General features: G+C 44.1%; 2 protein-coding genes across 3 annotated transcripts in view; one reads left to right on the top strand and one right to left on the bottom strand.

The window, feature by feature from the left end:
* Positions 1 to 365: 365 nt before the first annotated feature.
* On the top strand, positions 366 to 4,450 carry LOC128306828 (sesquipedalian-1). The gene is made up of 4 exons (XM_053044448.1): positions 366 to 416; positions 575 to 1,133; positions 1,227 to 1,532; positions 2,554 to 4,450. The coding sequence occupies exons 2-4, from the start codon at positions 932 to 934 to the stop codon at positions 3,012 to 3,014; spliced, it is 969 nt and encodes a 322-aa protein (XP_052900408.1). The 5' UTR covers positions 366 to 416; positions 575 to 931; the 3' UTR covers positions 3,015 to 4,450.
* Positions 4,451 to 6,113: 1,663 nt separating this feature from the next.
* The window catches only part of LOC128306307 (active breakpoint cluster region-related protein), a 37,392-nt gene continuing 16,917 nt past the window's right edge, over positions 6,114 to 26,588 (bottom strand). The window contains exons 1-11 of one of the 2 annotated variants that reach the window (XM_053043762.1): positions 26,125 to 26,347; positions 22,370 to 23,256; positions 13,766 to 14,390; positions 13,372 to 13,691; positions 11,451 to 11,628; positions 10,744 to 11,370; positions 10,172 to 10,672; positions 9,693 to 10,079; positions 9,438 to 9,607; positions 8,971 to 9,360; positions 6,114 to 8,878 (exon numbers count right to left, since the gene is read on the bottom strand). In XM_053043762.1, coding sequence (XP_052899722.1) covers positions 8,695 to 8,878; positions 8,971 to 9,360; positions 9,438 to 9,607; positions 9,693 to 10,079; positions 10,172 to 10,672; positions 10,744 to 11,370; positions 11,451 to 11,628; positions 13,372 to 13,691; positions 13,766 to 14,390; positions 22,370 to 23,256; positions 26,125 to 26,181 — 4,326 coding nt within the window. In that variant the 5' untranslated portion in view covers positions 26,182 to 26,347 and the 3' untranslated portion in view covers positions 6,114 to 8,694. Of the gene's footprint in view, positions 8,879 to 8,970; positions 9,361 to 9,437; positions 9,608 to 9,692; positions 10,080 to 10,171; positions 10,673 to 10,743; positions 11,371 to 11,450; positions 11,629 to 13,371; positions 13,692 to 13,765; positions 14,391 to 22,369; positions 23,257 to 26,124; positions 26,348 to 26,588 lie in introns of those variants that run through there. The other variant, XM_053043761.1, reaches the window with a different exon arrangement.

A 26,588-nucleotide genomic window follows, 5' to 3' on the forward strand; every position in this document is an offset into this window, starting at 1 on the left:
TATTAAGCAATAAAACTGCTTCGCGGTTAAAAAATGACCGATAGATCGCTTACCGTACAAAAACTAACTTCCCGCGAGCACAGTTGTCTCAACGTTATTCTACCATTCTTCCATTATATTTACTGATTGAATTTTAATAATCTCTCTAAATACTAACATTACAAATAGCGTCATATTTTTTCTTGTTGTGTATTTCTTCTTTAACTACAAACATATTTAAATTCACCTAGCCAAATATCAAATACAGAGAACACATCCTCTTCATTGTTCAGCGCCGACAAACCTTTCAACTCTTGAGCGCGCTGCCATAAACACAGCTCCGTCAGAACGTATTTGACATCCAGCGCTAGCGCAGACAGAATAGCTTTTGGAACAGAAATAAAAATAATGTGAATTAACCAACCACCTATCAGAAGGTAACTGTCGGTAAAGTATTGCTCCGGAAAATGTGAAAAATAGTCGCCGTTTGCACGTTGCTGCGCACCGGTGAGCACATTTTCCTTTCGTTTGGGGTAGATTTTCCACGTACCACACCCTTACTGATCGTATATTGTATCCGTTCCCTTACGTTTAGGCGTGCCATACTGCAGTACACTTTGTGTGATAATTGCGAACACCCGACGCACAATCAAACAAACCGACCATTCATCTTCCACGATCAGAAATAGAACAGCCGCTCTAGTAATCATCGGATCACGGGGGTGTTTTTTTCTAAAGTTATTCCTGCGAATAAAATGTGCTAAAGCGAAATCGTAGCAGCAGCATTCAAATCATCCCTGCGGGAGTACCGTTCCTAGCAGAAGGGGCAAAACCCAGAAATAATTTCACCCCACCGACACCGTTCGTAGCGTGGTGGTCGGGGGGACTGGGGGCCCAAGGTACGGAAGTTGAATCATATTTTTATAACATCATTAGCATCTGTCATAAGACGATGAAGATCAACGAGAAAAATCTGTGCACGTTCGCAACGACGCCACCGGTTGATCTGGAGGGATGGATGAACAAACGGGGCGAAACGAACAAGAGCTGGCAGCGGCGCTGGTTTGTGCTGAAGGGCAACCTACTGTTCTACTTCGAGAAGCGCACTGATAAGGAACCGCTCGGCATGATCATCCTTGAGGGTTGTACTGTCGGTAAGCGTTACAAGGCGTGACTCATGCATTTGTCATACTCCCACGCTAACTAATCGTAAGTACTGCTTTAACAAACGATTCATTACTTTGTAGAGCTCGCCGAGGAGAGTGAGCAGTACTGCTTTCAAATCATATTCCATGGTCCCAACAATCGGACATACTACCTCAGCACGGAATCACAGGCGAACATGGAGCAGTGGATGAAAGCGCTTACATGTGCCGGGTATGATTACATGAAGCTGATGGTGGCGGAACTCCAGCGCCAGCTAGATGAAATTGAGGGCCACTATAGAGAGAAAACGCCCGACACTGCGCCCATGCTAGCTCCTCCGAAAGCACCACCAAGACGACATAATCCATTCAACAAACCACTCACCACGGAATACGCATCGAATGCAGGTAATTGTGGCTCTAGGAAAAAAAAACAGTGAAAACTTTGATAATGAGGCATATGTCACTAAAAAGAGTATCAGTATCAGCTTGCGGTTTGAATGTTTTTTTTTTGTTCTGTTTGTTAATATCTTTGGGTGATTGATTATATTTTTGTTTCACATTTTATACGCATGCTCTCATGTTTCTGTATGTTATTAATCATTCGTGATTGTTTGTTGCACCCATTATGATAATACTTGTGCTAACATTGAAATATTCTGTAATATTAAGAATCTGTTCAATTTTTTACTTACATTATATTTGCCTTGATTTGCTGATTAACCTTTGCTGGTTCATCACATTCAATTGAGAGACTTTATATGATCCAGTACTAGTTCGCACATAACCTCCTACCATTTCATGTTTTTTTTTGCTCCGTTTTAATGTTAATTTTACGAAAGTAATGAAACATTTTTTTTTGCATTTGCTCGTGTGTTAAAATTAAAAATCGATACTAATAAGGGAACACATCTTGTCTGTCTGCCTAGTTGTATCACTGTTGGATTATCATTGCTATTGGAAGTGTCCTTTGCTGAAGCAAATGCTTGTCATACTGTGTGTGCTCTTGATCATTGGAAAGAGACTGTATTAGCGTTGTACGTAATTAATCTTTTGAGAAGAGCCGTTAATATGAATCTTCAGTGAGTAGTCATCAAATCAGGAATACATTAAGATTCATGAATCCTCATAGATTCTTTATTATTTATGAATCTATAAAGGCTCATAAATGTTCTGAAGCGAGGTTCATGAATTTGGATCAGATTCACCCAACACTAGTCTATATCATCCTTCATTTTCTGTGAGAAACGTGTGAGATAAAATTTGTAGAGGAAGTTTCATCAGCCGGAACCGGATCTTACACCCATATACTATCTCCTTTACTTGAAATATGATTTCTACATTTGTTTTATCTTTGTACGCAAACCCGGTCTCCCTGAATCTTTACCACCTATTACTACTTTTACTACCACCCCTCAACCTAATGCAGATACCGGCAACGGCGGTGTGGACGAAGGACCGAGGACTAACCCACCTATACCGCAAACACGTGCTAGCAAGAAAGCACCAGCACCACCCACACCAACCAAACGGCAGCCATCGACAACGGCAACATCGTCACCAACGGGGGAACCAACCGTACCGGTGAAAGCGGTCGGTGAACCAGCACCGAAAGTCACCCCGAGCTGTACCGGTAAGATCGTGACGGAAACGAAGTCGAGCGATGCGATTGCAACGATGGCTGGCGACCGACCGCTCGAACGGGGCGCTGTTGTATCGTTCTCGTTCGAAACGATGCACTCGGCGCTCGGTGTGCCGGTTTTGGCCGACCTGAGCAAGTGGAATGCTAGCCGCCAAGAGGTGGTGCAGAACAACGAGGAAAAGATGGACGATAAACGGCCAATGCCGGAAGCTACTGGAGTGAAGCTCCGGGAGGAGAAGTCGAGTTAGACAGTAGCGAGCAATGGTGGAAGGGGAAATCATTGCTAGTGATAATGGCAACCTTGGCGTAAGGTTCCCAGGGATTGGCGAAGGATTGCTGTGCATAGGTTAACGAAGCGCACACATATGTTAGACGATCGTTTTATACGGTAACATTATTCCGTTGGTTTAGCGCATTTAGCTTTAGGTTGCCTTTCTCTTCCTTCCTTCAACACCCCCCCCTTTTGCGGGTGTTGACATGCAGACGAACTAGAAGATGCTCCCTGTCACTTAAACAAATAATTGCACAATTTCTTCGGCTAACATTCGTAGCTTTAGTGGTAGATGGGTTAATTTTACATACTTATACATTTTACATATACACTGTTTTGTTGTTATTTAACGCATAACTTGACAATTAACCATAATATTCGCATTCAATGTTACACCTTCATGCTTTAACCTAATTCGTTTTGTTTTTTGTTTGTATTGCTTTCTACCGTTTGCTTTGGTTTCTTCATTACGTTTGTCTGCTATCGGCTGACGGTGATGCGTTTAAAGTTAATTAATTATAAATTCACCGCACAATCTAACCTTTGATCACAAAACTTAATTTATTTTTTTCTATTTATACACATACACGTACACACGATTCCACAATTTTCCTATTCCTTTTACCTTCGCACATCCATACACACCAAACCAGCAGTTAAACGTGCGCGAAAGCGGAAGCCTCTCGAATCGCACTTATAGATTTTATTGCTTTGCCGAGGCGGGAATTCTAGAACGTGCCTACCACTGCTAGTAGAACGATTTTAAGTAGTACCGTTTCGCTAATGTAATCATTAGTATTAGTAGAAAGGGAACAAAGGTCCATATAACAGCGTAAAAAAAAAACATAAACATGCCAAATACTGTATACCACACTGTTCCCATAAACGCACACACGCTCACTAACAGGAACCACCGTCGGGGATGGATTAATCGAGGCTGGGCCCAACTTGGGCCTCCAACGAATGCAAACAGTCCTCACAGTGCTTAGGATTAACTATCCCGAAACATTTCGGTGCAAGGATGTATGAGTGTGTGCGTATTGGTCCTTTTGTGTCAATTTTACGTCCAGTGACGTGGTGTTTTGGAGGTAGGTGTTGTAAATCGCAAATGAAACGTCTTTACTTTATTTTCCACGCTCCAACCCCTGTGCCAAATTAAGAATTATACATATTTAGTCCAGTTTTAAATTCGAACAATTCGCGCTAGTTATTAGTAATTAATGGGATAATAGGGGGAATTAAATTAACATTAAAAAAAAAGAAAACAAAACACGAGCAAATTGTTTTTAGTTAAAATTGTTTCCGTGAGGCGTAATGATGCAATGTAAACAAAAAAGAATGAGCGAATCATTTTTGCCTTACGTTATTATTTATGATAAATAAATCAAATCTTGTTACTAAATTAAAGACAACGATCGCTTTCGTATTAACATTTGTTTTTGTTAATTTGTTAACAAAAAAAAACAAAAGGTATGTTAATTTGTTAAACGATATATTTAAAATGTTAAGGTATGTATTATTTCAAATTATTAGCTTTAAAAATAAACTATTATCTAATCTTACTCTACTGTTAGCGTAATGATAAGTTTAACTAATCACACGTCTGCGTTTGCTTTTAGGACGTGTTAAGACATTATAAAGGCTCGCACCGTTTATGGCGGCACTTTTTACACACCACGAAGTAAAATGAAAGCATCTGTAACGAGCAATGGAATAAAAAAACGTACGATTATTCTCTACATTTGTATTATACATTTATTTACTTATCCGTCGTTTACCTACTTACTTACTGCGGTTTCACGTGCTGCAGGAGTCCTCTAATCCCTTTTCGGTGTTGACGTTTGGCCCAAACGACTTTAAAGATGGGATCACCTACAAATACGTTACCCTTGAGTAGGTCGGACTTTGTTAGCATGGTCCCATATGGTGTCACCATCAATTTGGTTTTTGACTCGTGAATCTTCAATCCATGGGAGGCATAAGGAAGAATATCTTGTAAGGGATATTTAACACCGTAAAACACCTTTAATTAATGCACTCTAGCTTATCTTCCTTGTTTCGAATCGTTTTCGACTTTGAAAAACAAACGCAACACCAACAATGCTTACATTATTGTTTGAGGAAACAAAACTGATTGCTTAATTTTTTTTTATTGTTTCGCATAAGAGTTTTTTTTTCTTTTCCTTATTATGTATTTGTGTACGAGGGGGTGTGTGAGTGTGTATTTTTCTCTGTATTTAGTTTTGCTCCATAAACTAGGATATTGCCATTGCTCCCGAAAAAATGTAGTTGTTCTGTTTTGTTTCACGCTTTAGCGCTATTTGTTCTTCATACATTACACTCACGTTTCTCGCTTTTCTTACTTTACTTTACTTGAAAATAAAAAGAAAAGATCGTGCATATTTTCAGTTGTGTTTAATCTCGTACTCGAATCCACGGTAAATCCACCATTCGCCCAAAATAGTGCGTCCTTTCTTGCCTCCTCTTAAACTAGAGCACGCACACACACGAGAGGATTAAAATTTGGCCATTTTGAGAGTGTGAGGGAAGGTCTAATTGAACGAAATACAAATCTTTTACAGATAATAAAATCCTTTGGTCGTTTTTTCCCTTTTTTGTTACACTTGGAGGAAGTTTTCTTGTTCCGTTTGAAAATGGAGAATAAAAGATGGGAATGTAAATTGATTGTGGTTAGGGGGAGGAATGGGGTGGGTGATTCGGTGGTGGGCAGTGGTCATGAAACGGAGCGAAAATGCATACCTTTTTTCGTTTTGCAACGGTTTCCCTATAAAGCCTACAACAAAAAAAAAACGGTACGATTGTATATAGTGCGATGTATAATAGTTTAATCATTAGTCGGCATTTTGTGTTTCTTCACACCAGGCGTGTTCCTTGTGACTTTTTCGTTTCCTGGTCCTTTTCGTTCGCTTCTTACGGTTTAACACACATATACTGGTACACCACCCCATAGCTTTTCCTCAATAGGAAAGAATGGGTTCCCCACCTTTGCACATAAACTGCACCTAACACTGTATAGAACCCACCTTTTGCAATGCACTTTTTGTCTTTCAGCCACGCTGCGTTTACATGTTGCTCAGCTCTTATCCTCTCTTATCTTATTTGCTTCACATGTAATGCTTCCTGTTTTTTTTTCTTCTTCTGTTATCTCCTTCTTTTTTAATCTCGGCGCATCGAGCAAAATTGTCAAAAACTGTCTAAATACGATTACGATCAAAGTGTTTGTGACCCAGACGGGTATGAGGTGTGGTGGGCGAAAGGGGGGCGGAAGCATATACCGGAAGGGTTAGGCTTCCTATTTTGATTTTACGGGCGTTTGAATACAAATACTATCATGTGGTATATCTTGTTTTTCTTTTTCGTTTGGTTTGCATTTTTTTAAACTGACCTGACGCATTTTAGACGAAATAACCGTGTTCCCTGTTTAAATGTACGTGCGTGTGTGTCTTTTTAAATATTTGTTTTCTTCTTGCCTTGCACACACACACACACCCAACCGCACAACTGTTTCTTGCATGCTCTATCATGTTCCATACCTTCATCCCCTTTTTTTTATCATCCCCTTCTGATGTACTACACGTTGCATCATATTTGTTAGCTTCGTCCTCTACACTTCTTGACTTCTTGGCGCACAAAAATTGCTGTCACTCTATTTTACCGCCCTCGTTTGCCATACGCTAACGCTACTACATTCGAATTTGTCTAAATACTTTGCCAGTGAATGTATTGTATTGTTTTGCGATATCTCAATGGCTTTTAGGTTTTAAATGTCTATGTAGATAACTATTTGTATGTATAGTTGCCCATGTAATAAGTATAATAATATATGTTTTGTTTGTATAAAGATTGCGTTTCGTTTCAGCTGTATGTTCCTTTCTGGATTTATTTTATGTGATCACATACTTGCTATTTCACGTTCGCTCGACCCTGAACCCTGTTGTTGTTGTTTCGCTCGCTCACACTCTATGCTCTCCCATGTGCCCTGGCGCAGTAACACGTCATACTCCTACCACAACATTATTATTTCCTTCTGTGTTCTCATCGCTGCTAAATCTCCCATTTTTGATTGCATTATTTGCAATATCAAACAAAAATACAAATGAAATCATCGTACTCATGATGACTTCGGAATGTTCCTTATGAACTTAAGACACCAACAGCTATTAACAGAAATAATATGGAGTAGCAATTTGGTTCGTTTTCATCTGTGAACGAATACTTATAGTCACAAATATTAAAAAAAAAAACAATAAACACCAAAATGACAGATTAAAACAACACAGACGAGTTCAAATTCGCATTTAAAGCATTTTACAAGGTGTTAGAAATAGTCTTTCTGCGCGATTTTGGTTATTCGATAGCATCTTTCGATGTTTTAGCAAAAAATTAAAAGCAAAATAAAAATCACTAACACCAACTCTTCATTACTGATGAGAAGCACAACACCAATGACGTGTTCACACGTTAAACACAACTGGGAAACGCTTATTTTCGAACAAGATGTTATACCATCTTACAAACGTAGGCACTCGGTACCCGAAACACGGGATAAGCGGGCGGAGAAAGAAAGCAAACGTTTCCGGTACGGGGAAATAAACAGACGACGCATTAATACACAGCCGAATGTGACGGCGGCATTGCTTTTGAAGCAATAACAAACTAACCTAATGCACAACGGGGAACGACGGTTTCACCCTTACAGTAGCGCGCGCGCTACCTTATAAATAAAATTATTCTTACCGCTGTAACATTAAAATACCACTTAACCTACCAAAAGAAAACACGAGCAGTTGATTTTGTTTCAGTAAAAAGCAAAAAAAAAAAACATTAAGCTGCCTGGGTAGTATTGTCTTGCCTTTGGGAATTTTCTTTATAGCTTGCTAATTCCTAATTCTGCTCCGTTTTCCAAGCATTGTTTGTTTTGGTTTCTAAGAACTAAGAGGTGAGAGAATGTTTTGCTTCGGCTATGTTGTGTCGTGCTTTTTTCTCTGTCTGGTATGCTCCTAGCAGCACGCATTATCTACAACTACACTATACCATGTTATCGGACACGGTATAGAGAGAGATTGTGTGCCAACCGGGGTCTCTTAACTAATACACAAATGTGTAACTTATTACTGATAAAACAAACAAAAAATCTTTTGGTAGTGTTTCGTAAAACAAGCAACAAAGCTGTTTCAGCCGCGAACGTACTGATCAGAAACAATGGGCTAGAAATCTTTCGTACCGGAACGTCTGTAACCCTCGAGCTAAAGTGGGTGTATTACATCCTGCTTTTTCCATATATATACTTAAACATTTATGTTCTGCGATCTGCTACTGTGAGAGCGAGCGAGCAAAACAATCACATCTCGCACTGCAATAATGCGAGCGAGCGGAGCGAATGAAAGAATTATCGGAAAGGCGTTTTCTGTTCCTCTTCTGGAGCATATGGAGATCCTCGTCTGAGCAAAAAGCATCCCGGTACAATGTGCGTCCGGATAAAAAAAAAAATACCAAAACAGCAGTAACCAAATCATTCAGTTCTGGTTGCGACGAATTTCGAGCGGTGCATTCCGGTTTTTGCTGGGCGGTGTGTGGTGGACGCCATTCGTTCGTTCGTTTCGTGCATTGATGGAATTGTTTTTCGTTCGGTCACACTATTTTAGTCGCGCCTGCAAAAAGCTGTACAGAATGCCGGCCTGCGTCATCACGTCGGCTGTGCTTGACTCTAGCAGATCCTTCTGTTTCGTAGCGCTCGGGCCGGGTCGCAGTAGCGTCGGTCCAAACACCATCGCCAGATTATGTAGCGACATTTTGTTTTCGATCTCCTGCTGGTGTACCCTACAATAGCAACGCAGAGAGTGAAAAAGAAACTTATGTTTTGGAGTAAACTAAAAAAAAAAAAGCACAATAATCATTAAAATCGTTCATACCTCATCAGATGATCTAGCAGCAGGTTGATAGTGGCTTTGTTCGGTTGCGGAAGCTCAGCAAATATGCGCTGCAGCTCGTGGATGCGCGAACCCTCACTCAGGTTCGAATGGCGGTTGAACGCGTCGAAGAACTTCGGATAATACTGATCGGTGAAAAGCGCTTCAGGCAGATCGCGCAAGTACGACTTAAGAATCCCGGTGACCGAGTGTATGTCGACCTCCTTCAGCAGCTGTTCCGCCTCGTACGCATTTGTTTCGAACGATTTCTTTAGCTTTGCAACGTCGGACGCCGAACCGGATACGCGATAGATGCCGACCTCGGTCATGCCGCGTCGCTCAACTTCCCTCACGCACGCACTCACGATGAATGGAATATCTCGCTTTTCGCGCCTGTAATGTAGGTGGCAGGGGGGGTGATTAAAAAAAAAAGGGCCCAATACATGGAAGCGTATGCACCACAAACTTACTTGATCACCTGCTGCAATTTGGCACCAAAGAGTGCGCCCGGTTTGGAGGTTGGTACCCGGCGCAACGTCACCTCACCCGGTACAAATCGTATGATCGTGCTAATGCTGAGCGTTTCCGACAGCTGCAATACCTTTCTAGTGGGTGTTTCCTGCATCCAGCTGCGGCTTAACTATACGGACACGGCAAACAATAAGCAAAATGCAGCAGTTAGTTACTCTCCTCTCAATACACCCAATAATAAATATAATACTTACTTTGAGAATATGCTTCGCGCGCAAAATCGGACGCTGGACATCAGCTTGATACAGCAGAATACGCAGATTCTGGCTACCCTCCAGCTCCAGCACGAACGATTCATTCCACTGCGGTGTTGCACTGCAACAGACAAGCTTCGTTTTGGCCTTGCGGAAATAGTGCCCGTACGAATCGATCTCGACACACACGAACAGATCGCACTGTTGATCGAACCCGGTCAGCCCCTGAATGGTAAGGTGCAGGTCGCCTACCAGCAGGCTCTCATCACGTGCGTTTCGCATCAGGTAGGAACCCATCTCGGTTTTAATAAGCGCCTGACAGGCCGTTATCCACGCGTGCAGATCGTAGATCTGGACTGGGATGTGACCGGGCAGGTTGCACGATTGCTGTTGTTGGTTTAATAATGGGAAAGAAACAAAATGCAAACAAATTTCATATACGAAGAGGTTCTTCTAGTGTCACCTGCTTGAGCCCCTACCTGTAACGACAGTATCGACTCGATCCATTGCGTACGCTCGAAATCTGAGCTGAGGAAGAACGTCATCGTTTTGCCGGTCGCCTTATTGCCAATCTTGAACACCAGATTCGGTGACGCAAGTACCAGCTGCGCCTCCAGATCGGCTAGCTTCTTCCGGTGCTTGTCGCCTGCCCGGCTCGAACCACCCGGCCGATCCTTCTCGTCCAGCATGATTTGATCACGCACGGTGCACGCCTGCGACTTCAGGTGCACAATATTAATCGGGCTCGTTTCCTTCGGATCGTTTGCGGACTCTTCACAAATCAGTATGTCCCGAAGCGGTATGAACCATTTCAGCTCAAACTCAAACCCATTCCGATCCCCGGTACGGCCGACCGCCTTATATTTGGCGCACGCAATCACATCGTTAAACAGCAGCAGATGTCGCAACTTTCGGTGGCCGTCCGCAAGCTCAACGATGAACGAATTCTTTACCAATCTTCGGAGGGCTTTATCGTCGCTCTGTAAACGGGAAGATAATGTTAAGTCTCTAGCTCTTAAACTATATGGGATGCTGTGGTACCATCTCTTACCGGGAACATGGACCGTGTTTGCACCACGTTAAACTCTTGCAGGAATTTACGTATCGCATTGGACGCTTGCCGAAGCGGATGATAGTCCGGATGCTGCTCGGGCGTCTGGTTAAGCAGATCCTCCAGCACGAGCGCATTCTTTTGCACCCTCGCCACCGGCTTGTGCAGCAACTCCTCCAGCGATAGTTTCTGCTCGTTCTGGTTCTTAAACACAATGTTCGACACAATCTCCTTAAACTGTTGACTGTGCGTGCTGCACATTTTAACCGTATCGATCGCACGCCCATAATTGTGCAGAAACGCACCGTACAGGTGTATCTGGCCGGCCAGGCGACGGAACGGTTCACCCACGCACAGCCCACCGGTGTCCGGTGCGGTCGCATCGTCCGGTGCGGCCAGGCGGGCCTGCAGCTCCGTCAGAAACTCGCTATGCACCTCATGCAAGTCCTCGATCTTGAAAAAGATCGTCTGGAACTCCTCCTCCGATATCACAGGTTGCGAAGTTGTCAGCGTCGCCCGGATCGCCTTCATGTACTGCTTCATCTTGTTCAAACACTCCACGTACAGTGTTTCGCTCGTGATGATGCTGGTAACGATGCGCCGTATGATGGTGTCCCGGTTAGCGTTCTGTGTAAAGAAAAAACATTAAGAATTGGATTTTACCGGACAAACAGGAAAGATGTCCGGTGCAATCGCCGGCGACTTACCGATATCTTGCGGAACAGTCCACTTCCACTGGGTGTACCGCCGATGCCGGGTGAAACACCTGCACCAACACCACCGTCCGTATCGGTCGAGATCGCACGCATCAGTACCGGTACACCACCGTCACCTTCGCCATCACTATCGATGGAACTGCTGCGATTTTCATTGTTTTGACTGGAGCTGAAAACATACGGGGAAAACAGACACATTATTCAACGGAATCATGCTTATGCAACAAACTGTCTCAAACGAAGGGATTTCCACCATTTGATTTGAAAGCAAAGGCAATGGTATCAGATAAAAAATTTAAGAGTGTCTGTAGTGCCATGAGCTAATTTAGGTTATTTTTGTAGTGTTTTGTTGCATCCAAACGTGGCAAAAATTTTATCGAAAGAATGAACAATTAAACTTAAAAAAAACGGTTAATTTAACGAATTCTAAATTGATTAAATTTATGATATAGCTATTAACAATAAGCTTTGGAATTGTTAGGACCATCACTGGATCCCAACAAACAATTCGACGATTTTTTAAGCGTTGTCCGAGCCTTTTTGGTCGAATCAAGCGTCGTTTGGTTCTGCGCGCGGCTAAATCAGCAAGATTGGTTCCGAATCTTGGCTAAATTTGCGTCAAAGGTTTGGGTCTTTGATTTCCTCCCGCACGAAAAAATCGAATTGGTGCGGTCTATTGCTCTTCTTCATCTTTTTCCATGGCTTGTTTGCATTATGTCTGCGGTGATTACCGCTTTGACAGATTGAATGAAATAGAAATGTAAACAAAGCCTGACCTGTGATCAAACAACATCTACCTTGCTTAAAGTTGCCCTTTTAGTTAAATCTGTGCAACAATCTTTCATTGGTGTTAATATTTTCAATCTGTGGTGTTTCTGAATACTCTGGTAAGTAAATAACGAGTGCATGTCGTACAATATTCGTGCCAACATTGTTGTTTTGAAAACAGCGCTCTGTTTGGATCTTCCCATGCTAGGTGCAAAATGGAATCCAAAAGAAGCCGTGCGACTGGTTTGGTGTACAAGATCCTCAATATTCGACCTGCTCTTCATCTTATAACTTCATCTTCATCTTAACAACTATATGACGAATGTGTTGGAAGGACATTGCGACGCGGCCAAACACAGGATACGGTGAGTGATATCAACATTCGTTACAACTTGCCCATTAATTAAGGACATATTTTTCCAGACAACGCGCAACGATGGTTTTGTTGTTTTCTTCAGCTGTGCGCCATTATGGTTCAAAGAAGGGTGATCGGAAAGCGGATTCAAACGATACAATACCACAATATATCTACAGCGGAGATTAATACCACAATATATGGAGCAGCGAACAATTTAATAAGAGCAGATCAAATGCTTAAGATACTACTAGATTATAGGTAGCATCATATAATAAAATAAATATTATTTTTACAAAAATTTTGCATCTATCAATCTTTTCCTAAATATTGTTTACTGCAATGCACAATAGATGGCGCTTTCGTAAAACGTCCCGCTCGATTTTCATCGAAAATGCTCGAACGCGTCTTCCTTGCGAGCTCGAACAATGGCTCGAACGACGCTCGAACCGGACCTGTTCGAGCCTCGAACCAGTTCGAATTGTTTGTTGGGATGGTTGGGCCATCACTAGTGGTAGGGCCATCACTAGTGTTTTGGGCCATCACTAGTGGTTGGGCCATCACTAGTGTTGGGGGCCATCTTTGCAAGAAATTGGGGTATATAAGGATGGGGAAAGGATCAATCATCCTCTTTTTGTGACGAACCCAGGAGGTGACAATTTGTGGAGAAATAAAAATACACAACGTAGGGAAACTCTAACCAACAGGAATATACATTTTAGATGGCCAAATGAAACCATCAAGTCCTAGCCGCCCCATTTTGGGTTTATCTCCACTGCAAACACTTACTGGATGAAGTACTCAATATTGACGTAGTTGCTGCTACGTCCGGGAGATTCTGGTTCCAGCTGGACGCTGGTTTGGCTGCTGTTGTGACTACGCGGATGCGACGGCATCAGAAGCGTACTGGCATTTTCCACCGTTGAAATATCGTCCCGGCTCGACGTTGAACCGGTACCGACACCGCCCGGCTGTATGTACACGTAGTCACCATCGCTGTTATCGAGCGGCACCGTATCGTAGTAGTGTTCCTGATCTTTCTGGCTCTGTTGGCCACTGACGCGCATACTGTCCGAGCTGAGGGATGAAATGGATTCGTAGCTTTTGATCTGCGAAGCGAAATGGAAAAATAATTCATGTTAGTTGAAAAAAATTCAACCTCTTTCCTGAGTGCTTTACTTACCCGCTCGGAGATGGGACCAACTCCACCGGTACTACCGATCGTTCCCGTACCGCCGCCACCACCCGAAGTTAGCGATTCCTTGGAATCGACGTGCGGCAAACCATCCGTACCGTGCCGCTGATGGTACGACTGGCCATAGGGAGGTGTTTGATGCTGTTGGTTCATCTTGCCAAGGCTGCCGGTTGGGCTGTCACTACTGCTACCGGTCATGTTGGTGGGCAGCTTGCCCAAGCTGCCGGTCGGCGATACGCCGATCCCGGGCGTACCGCCAGCCACCTTACCCAACGACCCGGTAGGGCTGTCCGTGCTGGACGACTTCGACTTGAGACTATCCGACTTTGGTAGACGAGCCTTGCCTGGTTCGTGGTAACCGGCAAGCTTCACATCGAGCGAATCGGACGACTTCTGACGATAGATCTCCGATGGTTTAATGTTCCGCTCGAGCGAACTGCTGGTCCCGGGACTGTCCGGGGCGCCCGATGCTTCGGGCGAGGAATGGGACAGCTGACCAATGGCCGATCCACCGCTCGCCGACGTATCTTTATTCCGGAGGTTTTGCATCGCCATCGCTGGAACCGTCGGTGGCTCAACCGGAGCAGCCCGGCGCACATATTTCGGTGGTGGACTAAAACGATAAAAAGACATATTAATGATTAATAACAAATTTAGTTTATTTGCTATCAATATTTTTAAAAAATAATAAAATTATTTATAGTTTCACAAATGGTAGGAACCATTTTCTGACCTAATAAAAGGCTACAAACAAACTGGATAGATCTCATCATCCATTGGGCAAAATGTGAGGTGATATGCGCGAAGGGCATCCCCGAAAGGTATTTCATGGCGAAAGTTTTGAATAGTTTTCACTCCAGTTTCTACCAGTTCGTGCATACAATGCAACAGTTTTCTTCGGTACAACATCCAATACTACCAACACAATTGCAATCGCTCTAATAGGGGTTGCTATGTTTCGTTAATTTCGGATAAGTTTTGCGCACTTGCATCCGTTGTACGCGATGAAATACATACACCCAGCGCCAGACGCGTCTAACCTCTTTTTCTCACCCTTGAAACACATCGTCCACACTCCACACTCGGCGTTCCTCCTCCTCTCTTTCTGCTTCTCACGCTTTCACCCTTTATAATGCGCGAGAAATCAATTCGTCAGAGGGCAGACAAACTGCTTCCCTGGTTGTGGGTCGGTAGCGATATACGGTGTGCAGTAGGATGGGAACAAATGGTTTTGCAGATTCTCTCTCGGTTTTACGCAAAGAATGAGCGCTGGTAGTGTGAAGGTTCTTTTTTGTTTTCGCAGAAAAATGGCGGACTGCTGTACTGTATCCTCTATTGTACAACAGCGAGCGAAAGCCTTGATAAAACGTTCGAGATGCGTGCGAACGTTGATGAGCTTTGCATAAATGTATGCTCTTAAGGGGACGAATGATTATTGCTTGAGTGAGAAAATCGAACGATAATCTTGATGCAAGTAAGTTCACGGATCTAATCCAATATAGTCTTCACAACATCACAACAGCTGCTTGGCATAGGGGATGACGTTCAAAACCTTGGATCTTTGAGAAATGACACAGGTTCTCCTCTTTAAATGATTGATCTTGAGTATAGAGATTATGTTGATTCCAACTTCTAGATTTAATTGCCTCAGACCTCTAAAATGACTGAACTTTAGAGATGTTTATCACAGAGAACCAGTCCCCAATACTAGAATAGCACCGATAGCATAAACTTCTAAGAATTCCTGGTCCGGAAAATCTATCCGTCTCTTGGTTGATTCAGAGTCAGATTTATGAATCGGAATGAATCTTTGAACTGAAAGAATGAATCAGAAACTCTATCTAAAATATTCGTGAATTGCGGTGATGGAGTCTCCAAACCTCCAAGACCTCAAAGAGCCTCCGATCCACCACTGCTCTGAGGATTCGCAAAAAGAATCAATTTCTGATTTAAAAGATTTCTCATTTAAAATTCATATCAATGACTCTTCTCAAACGATTCATTAAGCACAACATTATTCTGTAATTAGGTGTCATTCTTCTTGAAGGGTTTTCTTCCGACATAAATAAATCGAGCAAGCCGGTATATCAAAAGTGGCATTTTTGCGTCCAGATTATGCTGCTGCCCCCCGCGTGCAGGTGTAGCGATATTGCACCGTTCTTGTAGCGATGGTCCTCTCAAGAAAATACAACATGAAAAAGCAACGGCCAACGCGTGACTGCGCCCGATTATCAGCTCAAATCGGTTCGGTTGTGCTCCAATTGGTAACTAATACACCAACAAAGCAAACCGCCGGTAAGAATACGGTGGAAGGTCTGGAAAATGGTCAATAAAGACAGACAAACTGCCACAGTTTACCAGCTGCCATCATCCGATCAGCACACTTGCTGTCCCCGTGGAAATGTTTAACGGGGAACACTGTATTTAAGCCGAACCAGCAATCAAAATTGATTTGGTTCGATCGAAAAAAAATTAAGCCATCATAAAGGGTCCGGGCACTATCTTCGCAATGCCGCCAAATAGAGATAATGGGTTCCTAATGCAGGAAACACACGCGGTTTTTTTTTTTTGGGTGTGCTTTGTATTTTTAGAAGTGTACGAGAGAGCTGAAAACTGGAACTTTCTTCACCAGCCACTCCCAAACAGCTTCAGAATCGCTGGAATGCACATACCAAGCCGTATCATCATTATAGTGCCGACGGAGGGAGATCCCCGAATGGATGCCACCTACACCATCGACCGCGAAGTATGCACCACGAGGAGGACGCCACGGAAGCACCGAAACCCCGGTACAAACCGGCCACGGAACCGGAACGAATCCCATATCCCAAAGTGGCTTGAAGCGTGGAAACAGTTCCCCGATCGGTAACCGCGCGTCTCGGTCCCCCCCCCCCCCCCCCATCCCACGCAGTTTTCTTCTCTTTCTATCTGTCTCTGTCTCTCTTTCTATTTCTATTTTTTTTTGCCCTCTACAACACTGCAGCGCGCATAATTTGCAGCATCAACACTCTCCGCTTCACTTTCGGGTCTCTCACTCTCTCTCACTAACCCCCCCCCCCCCCTCCTGCCTCCTCCTCTGCTTGCCACCACGAAACAAACGGTAGCCCCAATTAGCCGTGGTAATCGCACGACCCTCCGCGGCTGGAAGAAAATGGGACCACTGGGCCATAGGTACCACCCGCCTAGGTGCTGCGGGTCCGCTCAGCCGTAGCCATCCTTCATCGCTGTAGTGCTGTAGTGCTATTTCGAGGCAAGCATCTAACGAAAAGCCAACGTGGCCAATGCAGCGGACGCAGTTATTGGTTTATGGTGGGTTTCGGAGGCAAATAATCATTCGTGTGCGTTATCCCTAAAACTATATGAAACGTGAAAGTTATTATTCCCATTATTGGTATATGAAATGAAACTGTTTTGTTATGGAGAATACGTGCCTACCTGGGCTGGTTCCAGTATTGCGTTATTGCGAAGACTGAACAATAAAAGCCATGCCTGTAGCGTTGGCTAAATCTGATTTTGATTCATTTATTTTATTTTATTTATATCGTCATAATGGAAATACAAATAAAATAAAATAAATGAATCAGAATCAGATGGATCTTCTGGAATTGTAATTCCTTGGTTTATTTATCATTATCATTCATATCATTCATTCATTTGTTTAAATGAATTAATCAATTGTGAGTCAATCTTCGAAATGACTGAATGAATCTGAATCTGTATTGCAAAGAATCATGAATCCTCAAAGATTCATTTGTTATCCAATATGTATGACCTCAATAATATTTCCATTATGACGATATAAATAAAATAAAATAAATGAATCCGAATCAGATCCATTTATTTGAATGAATTAATCAATTTATCAGTCTAATCTTCGAAATGACTGAATGAATCTGAATCTGTATTGCAAAGAATCATGAATCCTCAAAGATTCATTTGTTATCCAATATTTTTGACCTCCTCACCTATGAGCTTGTCCAAAATAAGCAATAAGCATGTCCAAGGGGCATGATCCGTCATTGCTTTACAAAAATTAATGAATCTTTTTTAAATGAATCGATTCCTTACATGAATGACTCCTCACTAAAGATATATATGAATGACAACTGAGCTCCAGGCTGATCTAAAGCCTCAAATAATCAATAGAATAAGACTAACTCCTAACTTCTGAAGACTCTCCATTTTAAGCGTACAAAGATTTGCCATCTGTATGATAACTTTAAGATCAGCATTCGGAAAGATCTTTACGAGACATACGAGAAATACTTCTGGTGACGATCGTACGCAGAGCCGGTAGGTTATCAAACACAACACAGCAATCTTATTTCAATTCAATGCCGTATTTGCGTACGCTCCAGGTCGTGCACCAATCCGGACCACTAAACTGGAATTCCGCTCGGTGAAGCCCATGTTGGCGCATGGAGAAACGAACGACAATGTTCCGTTGGCCTACTTTGCACACCAGCGGCAAGGTGACCTGAAAACAGAATATGCAGGCGACGCGAGTACCGGCACCCTTAGTTTACACCCCAAAAAAAAAAAACAAAATCCCCCCAACACGAGAGTGAGAACGAGATCGTGGACCCGCTGGAGAGCTTGAATGGAGGATCGAAGAATTCAACCACAACACACCTGTCAAGCTTCACCGTCGTCTGGTGGATGCGCTAACACAACCTCGCACACCGTCTGAGGGGAGGGCGATCGGAATCATGGACAACCATTGATTCCAGAAATTCACTCTCCACACACACACACACACAAAACACAAAACACCAGATATACGTTGCATGACGACGCGTGCGCACCCAGCGTAGCATAAAGTACCGGTTTTTTTATTTTTTGTGGTCAGACTTGCCTGCTCTTTCCCGTTCTTTAAGCAGAACGAGAAACCACAAGGACAAGACGCACATTAACGCCCTCCACCAGCGGCTGGAGCGTTCGCACAAAACCAAGAATCGTTCCATCAAACCCGTGCCTTTGACCCGTCCTGCAGCTGCGGGAAAACCAGTTCCGGACTTTCCAACGTACACAGCACACAGAGCCAGCCAGCCAGCCCCATCGGTGAATGGATGATACATACCTGATTCGCGACTGTTGCGAAAACATGTTTCCGCTAAAATAAGTCGTATTTGCCAAATAAAACTACCCATCGATCCGGCGAAAGACGCGAAGGAAGATGAGAATGTTTTTTGTTTTTTTGCTTTTTGGGGCGTGATTCGTTTCCAAATGATGATTCACGGTGGAGTGTGGAGTTGTAGAAACTTGATCCCGCCAGCGGAATGTTTTGATAACGGCCAAGTACCTTTTTTTTGTGGTGCGATAAAGACGGCGAACATCCCTTCCGGGTGAGCTAGTTGGGAAGCAACCGAGTTGCATGTTGGATTAACCAGTGAGTGTGCTACAGCAAAACAGAAAGCACGCGGATTTTGTGTTAATTAACCACACAGTGACTCATTGACTCAGCAACAGCACAGGCAACAGAACGCAAGTGCTCCTCACTCAGTCTGGCGACATCTTTGCCGGAGTATCTTGTGATGATCCGGCCGCGACCGAGTCCGTTGCTTCACAGTGTTGCACACACACACCCACACACACAAAACACGCCAAAGAGCGTTGTTATGTTATGCAACTGGTACGAAATGTCAACCCACAACCACTGGCGAATGTCTGCTGGCGAGAAATACGGCGAGTGTCGGTGGTTGCAGCGTGGCACACCGGATCGGATTGCTTGGATGGTGATGGCGGTTACCTCACACCATGCCTCATTCCAGTTGGGTGCACCCAGACCCAGAAGATGGTGGTGTGGTGTGTCTCGTTTGCTTCGCGCTTTGCGATATCCATCTATTGTTTAAAGCTGGTGGGAGGTTTTCCAGATTTTCAGGGCATTTTGGGTGATCCTCTGGACGAATGCCTTGGAGTTATTGAGCGACAAACGATTATATGTTGTCTGAATTAATCTGAATCTCTATTCTAAAGCTTCAAGAATCCTCAAAGATTCACAAATCCTCAAAGATCGATGAAGCTCCAGAGATTCATGAATCTCTGCGGAAACATAATTTTGGGATTTATTTTTATTCTTTTTACTTCTTCATGGTTGATGAACCTTTAGAGAGTCAATTCCTCATCACTCATATGAATAACTAGACTCAAAAGATGTAATAAGTACCACACTAGCAATTGCCGTGAAGATCTTGAAGATATTCTGACGATACATCTTCATCCATTGAGAATTATTATTATTTTTTAAGTTTTCCATAGAAATTCTCCATCTCGCTATGCTCAACAGACGCACATCACACGCAGTGCGATCGTGTATGGTTCGAAATACGTGCATAAATTCGATACCGTCCCCATACACCATAAAGCCTCGCACGTTTCGTGTGAGTGGTGTTGATAGTGATGGTGACGCAAAAAAAAAAGATGGCCGTTGTTTGTTGAAGCTAATGTGCACCGAACGTGACGGTATTGGGACGGACTGTTGTGTCACTGCTACACGCAGGTGTTTGTGTTGATCTAAAAACAAAAAACCAACAGCTAAATGTTAAGAACCTGAAGATGAAGATCAGAGTACGGAGCGGCACTCATAATTAAGACACACCGTGCAGGTTCAACTGCTTCATTTACACCTTCAACCGGTACGTGTGACGTTGGCGTGTGCGGTGCATGATGGAATTCTCCAGTGCAGACGTCCGAGCGAAAGATGGGAAACCCCCCCATCACTGACCTTGGGTGTGGAGCTTCCAGGAGTAGACGAAGCTTTCACATCATCCCCCTAATTGGTACATCATCTCGCTAATGATCGCCCAACCTCGCGCATCACGAATATTCGATCTCCCAACTGTACGAGACGCTAGAGGAGCGCTAGAATCTGACCAACCGCAAGAGAAAGCTAAGCAGCCCAGACGGGGCTTCACAGTCGCGGCACGGCACCGGGCAGCCGCTGGTTGGCAACGTGTGCGTTACTTCCGTGCGCTGGCAAACGATGCGCACCCGCGCTTCACGCAACACATCGCATCGGTGCGCGCACCCGCGGATTACTCGAGCGGGTTACCATTAGTCATTCGACGATTTCTTCCCAGTGCACGGTGCTTTAACCATTTCGTACAGCTCATTGGGAAATTTTACACACTGGAGTGGTTCACCCAGTGGTTCATTTTATTTAGTTTAACATACGGCATTAATAAATGAAGCAAACAGAAAGATTATAAAACTTTACAGCACGCTGAAAAAAACCCATAGACCCACCAAAATGCAACGTTTAGACTAAAACGAGTGACCAAGTGAAAATGTTAACGTTACCACCGAATAGTTTGCGTAGCGATCGTAACGGGCTGCGGGGCCCGGTTAACAACCGTAAACAAGTGTTGATTGCCCGTTTCCAATCGTACGGCGAACGGCGTGTACGCTCACCTGCCCGGGCGAACCGCAGCCGGGCTTGTGCGGCGAATGTTGCCGTAAAATCGCACACTGCCGTGCTAATCGGGTAAAGGTAGCAAAACACGATCGGGTTAATGTTTGTGGCAGTCATAAACATAAACACTTGCCTGCTTGCATGTCTAGCTTTTCCTATGTCACTACACTGTTATGCTGCTTTGGAACAGTGTTTGTTATGCGCTTCTGGTACCAACAACAACATCGGCACGAAACGATTAAGATGCGGTACAATTACGCGAAACCTTCCTGGAGGTTTATTTGCACCCTCCCTCCCAGCTAACAAAGAATATCGCCTGCAACGAATGAATTTGTTGGAGTGGTTCGTTTCTGATTAAGCGGGAATATACAGTCACAGCATGTTAGAAATTTTCACAAATTGCCTAGAACTACCCTCATAACAGGGTTCAATTTAATACTCCAACAGCTGACGAAATTACTGTCTAAAAGCATATTCTCTTTGTCCAAAAATACCTGAGATATTCAATATTCTAACGCGATTTTCTAAAACCAACGTTCAGCATATGGAACTTCGTTGGATTCTCATTGCGCAGTTTAGTACTTGGCGCGGACTTTTCCATAATAGTTTAAAATTTCATGAGCGATTTGTTATTTTGTTCATCTTGTTTAGTCATTTTTTGTGTTACGTACTATTGGATGTCATGTTGAAAATAGTAATTAATGTAATAATTTAGGTTAGATTCATGAAAATATTGTTTTCCAGTTACTGAGTGTATATCTCCCCTCAATTATATTACTTCTCTCTGGTTTTCCGCGTAGCGGGGTGCTTATCACATTATCAAACCTATGCGCACGCAGTATGGCATGATAATGCAATCAATAAGACTTGTGACGTAAGATTGTTCAAATATGACTTGCTATTAAGTGTTGTGTCTACTGCTGTATTTAGCGACCTATAGAAAAAAAACGCCGAAGAATTCGTCCATGGAGCCCGGGAGATGCGATAGATATGATGTGATGGCTCTAGATAAGATAGATCCACCAACTTCGATGATCTAGACCGAGCGTAGTAGTTAAAATCAATACGGCCAAAAGTGATCATTCGCAACCCCAATTCCAACTCATTTAAGCCCATTTCTTATCTACAAAATATAAAATTTTAAAATTAGCTCCAAAACCGCTACAGTGCTGTCTACCTACCGCGGGGGAACCTTTTTCTTGAGGTCGGCTGCGGCAGACGAGGCTCCCAACAGCTGCGAGGTACGCTCGGATATAGAACTACCACCGGTGAAGCTGCCACCACCGTCGCTGGTTCGATCCGGTGGTTTCGGATGTTTCGCATCCAGGAACGTGCTGGCACTGCTGCTCACACCGCTGCTGTGCTGATGCTGCAGCTGGTGCGGTGGTAGATCACCGGCAACCAAATTCTCCACACTGCCACCGAACCGGGCACCGGTGTTGATCAGCACATTCTCGTAGTTTGCCGTCTTCGGTACCGACGGTGTCTCACTGTCGTGCGATGAATTATCACCACCCGCACTACCACCACCACCACTGCCGCCCCCATTGCTCTTTGACTCTTTCACTTCAATCACGGTAACGAAGTGGCTCGGGGAGGCGAGCAACGGTTGTGCTTCACTTTGGCTGGCACTGCGCGTCCGGTTGGTGCCGGCACGACCCACATCCGGTACCGGATGTCCGGACGGTTCCGGCTCGCTCGGTACGTCGTGGTTGGCCGTCCCGTTCGCTGTCGGTTCCGTACCGTTCGTGGTTGATTGTTGCCCGCCAGTTGACTGTTGGGCCGTATCGTTGGCCGTTGGGTTGATGGGGGTGTTGGTGCCGCTGCTCGCTGCGACCAGCTCGCTCACGCAACGGCGGCTGTGCAGGTTTGAGGTTAGCTCGTTGATGCACTGATTCAGCGGGCTGTTGTTGTTGCGATTCGGCGGCAGTTCACGTGACCGCAGCTGGACACCTGGTTCGGTTGATTCGCCGCCGATCGCATTACTGGCCGCTTCCGCATCTTCGGCGGGTGGTGCTGTACCTGCAGCTGTTTGTTGATTACCGGCCGCAGCTTTGATTATTTGATTCTGTAAGGAAAATAACAACAACAAACAAGAGAAGAGTATTAACTATTGACCAATAAAGCAGCGCAGTATTTATTCCAACAGTGCTGACAATAAGTTTGTCACTATTTTTGCCCAACGAATTCCCCGCGACCAACGCACAAACGCATACCGCTTTATCTAGGGAATGTGTGAGTATGTTTGAACAAAACATTTTAATACAAACCCTCATTACACCCAGAATGTCCTACGCCACCTTACCGATCGCGTAAAGGTACGATTCGCAACTATTTAGCGACCGCCTCAGTCAATTTGCTTCGCACTGTACGGCACATTTAGTCAGCTGTATCGCCACCACGGTTGTTTGCTTATCTTATCGATTATCAAACACCTAAGACGGTCCCCGGAGTCGATGGTGTGCAAGACTTCCCAGCAAATAAAATGCGTCATCAGCGACTAAAGTGTAGCCATCATGTATTGGCCACCATTATCTCCAAAAAAAAAAAAAACCAACACCTGAAACGACGCACACTACAGCGAGAATGTACGTGAGGCGTGAACATTCCAAATGAAACACAGGCTCAGATGTTCGATTCTGGTTGCCGTTCGGACCCACTCCCCCCGCACCGTGTTCGAGGTTTATTGGCGTTTTATATAGATATGCCGCACGTTAGTGCTACCGAATGTTAGCAGCTAGAAGAGGTTAACCTCTCTTTGCTTTCTTTCTCGCCATTAAATTTCCAGCTGCGTGTGTGCGCCCGCTCGTTTTGCTGCACATTTATGCACGGGGGACGTTTTATTTTATTGCTTTCGCGGCACAAAAGACACTTTCACGGCGCGATCGCCTACCGGGGCCCGAATATGCAAAGAACGATCGGGTTAACACCGAGCCCAAAGCGAACACACGCTTTTGGGAGTGTTGGTGTTATGACGTCCATTTTCTTCTTTACCATTACATCAAGAACTTCAAGCGAGCGAAAGTACGCGTGAAAGAGTGTAAGCGTACAGAAAATGGACCATAAATGGACCATTACTAACTACAAGAGGCCTGCAAAGGCTGTCATATGTCGCATTTTCTTTAACACAACCATTAGTAATCGAAATGATACATTCGAAATGGAAATAAAAACCTTGCTATACTCAATACCCAGTGTCGCTAAAACGTTGTCCGTTACTCCAATAGTAAACAAGCAAACTCATCGCTTTTCTTAAGTGCTCCAGAATTACCAAACATCCAAGAAACTCGTGGCACGGCAAAATCACGATGCGAGCAAATGCAACAAGTGACCGGGTTGGGGTATTTTTCTTTTGCATCTGACACGTCACAGACACAGTAGCAAACAGCACCAATTTGCGTGACGATGTCGTATTGTTGATGGCTGGTGACCAACCGAACAGTCAAAGTCAACGATGCAAACCACCGGGACGATCTTTGACTCGTCCGGGCGATGTTTGATTCGTTGCAGTAGTGCGATACCGCAAAGTAAACAATGGGCGTACACGCTTCGTCGGCACGTTGGACTTTTAATTAAACCCCCCCCTGTTTCCCATAGGAACTCCCAACACAGAAGGAAATCGATAGGGGTTCTAGCTTCTTTAAAGGGAATTGTTAGCTGCCATACGCCCTCATCAGTCCGAGGTTCATAAATTTTATGTGTCTCGTCCCGCGCGGAAAGGTTATTCTACAGCAACGACAACAAAGCGCAGCGAAAACAAGACCATGTTGACTCACGCTTGTGCAGCGCTCACTTTGATTGTGCAGCTGCACTGTTTCTGCCTATAAAACACACTCTATTTTCAGCCATGTCCAACTCGGTTTAACTTCATGTCTGGATACTGGAGTGCACTGTGTGTCTGAAGGAAATGTGCGCAACTCACCAGTTGGACATCTCTGGAGTGCATGCAGTCGGGTCGTCTAATAATAAAAACATCAATTTCTGCAATGGCAGTGAGGAAGAGAAACACTCCTAGAGCACGTCATAACATCTATTCGATGCACCAATCAACAACACGCACAGTCAGAGTTCTGAGAATCTAGATGGAATCTCGGCTGGACCATATCCACCAGACACATCGACGCACCATTCAGCTGAAGGAAATTCATGTCATATATAGCCCCAACAATGGTTGAAGAGGCAAATAGGAAGAGGTCATCATCTTACAGTGAGTACTGCAAAACGATCCTCTGGATATTGGAAACAGGAAGCTCCAAGGAAGAACGAAATCCTACACAGCTTGTTTGCAATTCAACACGACAAGACCTTGCTCGCTCAGCAATCGCTGTAAAACTGCCCTTTCGCTAATGAAACCACGCTGTCACGCTCTAACTACTGCTGAAAATCTAAAAAGTACGCCTACATCCGCTGTTTAAGATGCTTCTGGATGCTATTCCACACTGAGCACCATAACTACAGGTGTCGGAGGGTCGCCTTGTATCTTCAAACGCAGTGCCGGGCGCGTGTTGATGCTTACCCAGCAACTCTTCAATCTTTCCATTCATCATTCATCTGTTTGGGCGTCTGCTTTAGGATAACTGTGTTCCGCAGGCACGCGCACCATAAACCCTACCAAGGCATCGACATAAACATCTGCTTCTCGTTCTCTGCGAAAGTACTCCAAAACGTGAGATTTGGTTGATTTTTGGAAAACAAACGAAAACAAAAAGGCAAACTTTCATATGCCAGACGCTAACTATGCTATCCAGCACTACTGTCTCCATTGTCTTATCATTACTCCTTCCGGTTTTATGTGCCCTTTGAGTTATGCTTTTTTGTTTGGCTAGCGTATGTTTCAACCCGAATTCGCAAGCTCATCAACCGTTGGAATGGGCAAATGCCATTTCCATTTGTTCCCACAGTCACCAACCCTTCGCGCTAGACCGTAACTACTTACCCTTGAGCTCCAGATCTTTATCTTATCCGATACGGACACCTTTTGGTTCGATTTCATCGTTTCGCCGATTACAACTACATCGAAACAGTGGCAAATGAAAACTCCTATTCACCCAAGTCGCACACACTTACTGGACTGCTTTTTTAACTATTTCACCACCGTTCGTACGATTTTTTCTTACTCTCTATTTAATAATCACGATCAGCTATCGCAACTCCTTCCGTGTTGGTCTTAGGGGAAAACGTAGAACTTCCTTAAAACTTCATCAAACATGTCACTGGAGGACTTCCTCCTCCAGGGCTTGTTAGATAACGTCTCTTCTCTATCGGTGACTTCTCGATAGGCCAATCTTTTAGGAACTCCCGGTTAGAACAACAGTCCACAAGACGAACTACTCACTGACTCGTGACGCCTAGCTGAATCTCTACGAAATTGTGAAATACCCACAAAAACACAACTCTTCA

Source organism: Anopheles moucheti, chromosome X (genome assembly GCF_943734755.1).
Source record: "Anopheles moucheti chromosome X, idAnoMoucSN_F20_07, whole genome shotgun sequence".
Lineage (NCBI taxonomy): Eukaryota > Metazoa > Arthropoda > Insecta > Diptera > Culicidae > Anopheles > Anopheles moucheti.